The 3,214-nt window shown below is 37.1% G+C and overlaps 1 protein-coding gene across 1 annotated transcript in view; it reads right to left on the bottom strand.

The window, feature by feature from the left end:
• MTFR1 (mitochondrial fission regulator 1) overlaps positions 1-3,214 on the bottom strand; it is a 41,152-nt gene continuing 37,938 nt past the window's right edge. Inside the window, 3 exon segments of the mRNA XM_008706735.2 lie at positions 1-1,482; positions 2,326-2,494; positions 3,063-3,214. The exon segment at positions 3,063-3,214 is cut by the window's right edge and continues 4 nt beyond it. Of these exon segments, the coding sequence (XP_008704957.2) occupies positions 1,414-1,482; positions 2,326-2,494; positions 3,063-3,214 (390 nt within the window). The 3' untranslated portion in view covers positions 1-1,413.

The following is a 3,214-nucleotide window of genomic DNA, read 5'->3' as shown; positions in this document are numbered from 1 at the left end:
TCCAAGGAAAACATAAGTTTGCTTTATTTCACAACAGTAATTGGAGTAGTGGCCAAAATTCAATACTGATACAAATATAAATTCTTAGGTGGTCAAAATATGTAATTCAGGCAAATTTTCTGAATTTTTTTAAAGGCAGAATTTTTAAGTCATATGAAACAATCAACAAATGTAAAATAAGTCACAGTTCAAATTTAAGCTGGAGAACATTGCACATATTTTCAATAACTTAAAAGTAAATGCCTACTCTTCCTATCTCCACTTCTTATTAGATTTAAATAAATCCAAATATTTACTCATGGTAGGAGATTCTGGCATTAACTATAGCTGAGTTTAACGGAAATACAGAAAACCATAAAGATTTATCAAGCATTCACAAATGATCACTTAAATAGCAATCCCTCAGAAGCCCCCAACAAGAAACGCTGTTCTCCACTTTCTAATAGCACCTAAGGTTTGCTGCATAATGTAATTCAACAGAACAGCACTGTGAACAATGATATACAACTTATAGGAAATTGTTTCGCCCATTCAAGGTTTCATTATAAAGCTATATTTGACCAATATTAAAAATCTTAAAATTCCATTATACTGCCATTTCCACTATGTATTAACTTAGCAACAAGTCTTCTTTGTGATGCCATTTATTCAACTGGGGAAAAAAAGATGATGGTACATTCTGGTTTTTACTTGTTATAGATTTAATTCAATAATCTGATTTCTCACTATATGAAAACTAAATTTTCTTCCTCAGCGCTGGACAGCACTAAAGTGAAAACAGCTTCCATAGTCTTTGACTTCCCCTTAAACGAAAGCATTATAGAATTTTCAGCAGTGAACATTATCTGGTTCCTACTTGAACCCCATCTCCAAGGAAATGAGAGAATCTAAGGTAAAAGTCCTGTTCAAGGCAAAAAGGTTCCAATCCGAAACACTTCACTCCGACAACCTGTGCTCCACCGTTGAGGAGTAAATGATCAATGACAACTAGCGACGGTAACACACCCTCACTGACACTATTAAATCTCATGTATACTATTATTTTATATCCAAATATATGCATATGAAATATTTGCAAAGATAAATTAGTGTTAAGAATTAAAAACATCTACAAATGTTTCTTCTGAAATCTGTATAATTGTTTTCGAGACTAGAAATCTAAACACGCTGCCTATACATTAAAAACACATGTTATGTCTGAATACACGTTACGGAAAACTTCAGAACTAATCTTCTCATAAAAAACCAAACCCACAAACTTAGAGTGCTTTTGTTATTGCTGAATCTAATTAGACTTAAAGGAAACCACTGAATACTAAATCCAGGTATTTACTAAATAGTGTGGATTTCTACTTGCCAAACAGCCCTAACAAACCAACAGCTGAAACAAGGATTGTTTTTCTCTGCTGTCTCTTAGGAAGTTGAGACATTTTCAATTAAAGCCTTCATTTTTCCTGTAGACTTCAACATGTGTGGCCCAAACTAGAAAAGAAACAAAAAGTAGAAATAAAGATACTGGTTCAGGTAACAGTAATGACCCATTCCCCTCCTAATCATGAATCAAAGGTCTGGGTAGGTTCTGCATGAAAAACCAAGAGGCTAGAGAATATTAAAACCTTCATGAACTGAACATGACACATTAACAGAATGAAAGGTAAAGAGGTAACCAGATTACTTCCTAGAAAACTACTATCATCTCAGAAGACTATCAACTTTAGTCCTATTTTACTTCTCTGAGTAGAAGAATGAAGTACAAGGTTTCCTTTTTTCAATGTCTGAAGAGTTTCAAAGATGCTAGAATTTCTAAGATACCGGCCTCTCTGGGGTGGGTAAGCACATATTCCACATGACAGTAAAGGGAATGTATAAATTAATATCTGAGTTTCCGTGAAATCTGCTCCATCTCCACCTATGACATGAAACACATCCTGCAAGGCCCAGGTCAAATCTCACCCTCTTCAGGCAACTTCCACAGGACACCCTAAGGGAAAATGATCTTCCTGCACTTTGAATTCTCTATCGCGACATACATACTGTCCTAAGATATAAATCTTATTATAATGAATTTCGCTTCATTATGCTTACATATAAATAAAGCACAGCATGGAAAATTTAATACTGGAGATGCTAAGTAGGGAAACCAGGAGTTGTTTTTTACTTCCTTTTTATGTTCTATAAATAATCTACTTGCAGGTAGGGGCTCAGTTCCCGAGCACATCCTTCTGAATCTTGCCGAGACCCCAGCTGAATGTCACAAAATACAAGGGCTCAGCAACGGAGTAAACTGCCATGCTGTACAAGGAAGAAGGGGGACCTAATACTCACCAACACTGTTTCTGAGGTGGCCTCTGGTGCAGGTTTTGGAATTCCTTTTTCAACTTCACCTTGACTATCGCTTCGGTATCGATAAGCAAATTTCTTTTTCAGAGCCTCTGCTATGAGGGCAGCAGGGTCAGTAGCATCCACTGGTTTGGGCTTTATATCCTGTTCTGACCTTCAGGAAGTGAACAGAAACCAAAGGGACATTTCGATATGCTGGCATCCCTCAGAGAAGTACGCTGTGTGCCTTTACATGCTTGATGGCACCCCTCCAGCATCACAGATCCCCAGTGAAGTTACTGACAAACACGGACAGAAGGGAGACAGAAACCCGAGATTTACGGCTCAAAGAACACAAAGATGCCCAATGAATAGCTTCTCAGTTCAACTCAAGAGCACGGATTACGCTCTCCTTCAGGCCAATCACAGTCCCATTCTTCTCCCAAAGCCTAGTGACTGCCATAGTAGGTATACGACACAGCTTTATGGAATGAACAACTGGACAATAACATAGACTTTACATAAAAGAACTTTAAATGCAATGGGGGGAAAACTAAAAAGTAACCTGGAGATGTTTGCTAATTTCTTAATTATACAGGAGACACGTGGGCCTTGTTTTAAACTAAAAACTAGAACTATTCATGGAAATCAGGTTATAAAAGACAGTTCTCAAGAAGTCTAGACATAACAAAATACAAGACATAACAAAAATAAAGTGTGAGAGAAGGTAAATGTATCCTCACCTTTTTACTGACCGAAGTTTTACACTGTTCATATCTTTAAGGACCTCTAGCATGTTTGGCATATCGGGTTTCTTTGGACTGCTCTTTCCAGCACAGGCTTTTTTCTCTCTTCGCTCTTTTATCAGGTCAATAGCTGATGATACACTTTGGTG

The sequence above is a fragment of the Ursus maritimus genome, unplaced genomic scaffold (assembly GCF_017311325.1).
Source record: "Ursus maritimus isolate PB19 unplaced genomic scaffold, ASM1731132v1 scaffold_9, whole genome shotgun sequence".
In the NCBI taxonomy this organism is placed as follows: Eukaryota; Metazoa; Chordata; class Mammalia; order Carnivora; family Ursidae; genus Ursus; species Ursus maritimus.
Note: the sequence above shows the minus strand (reverse complement) of the source record. Positions and strands in the feature narration are given on the sequence as shown.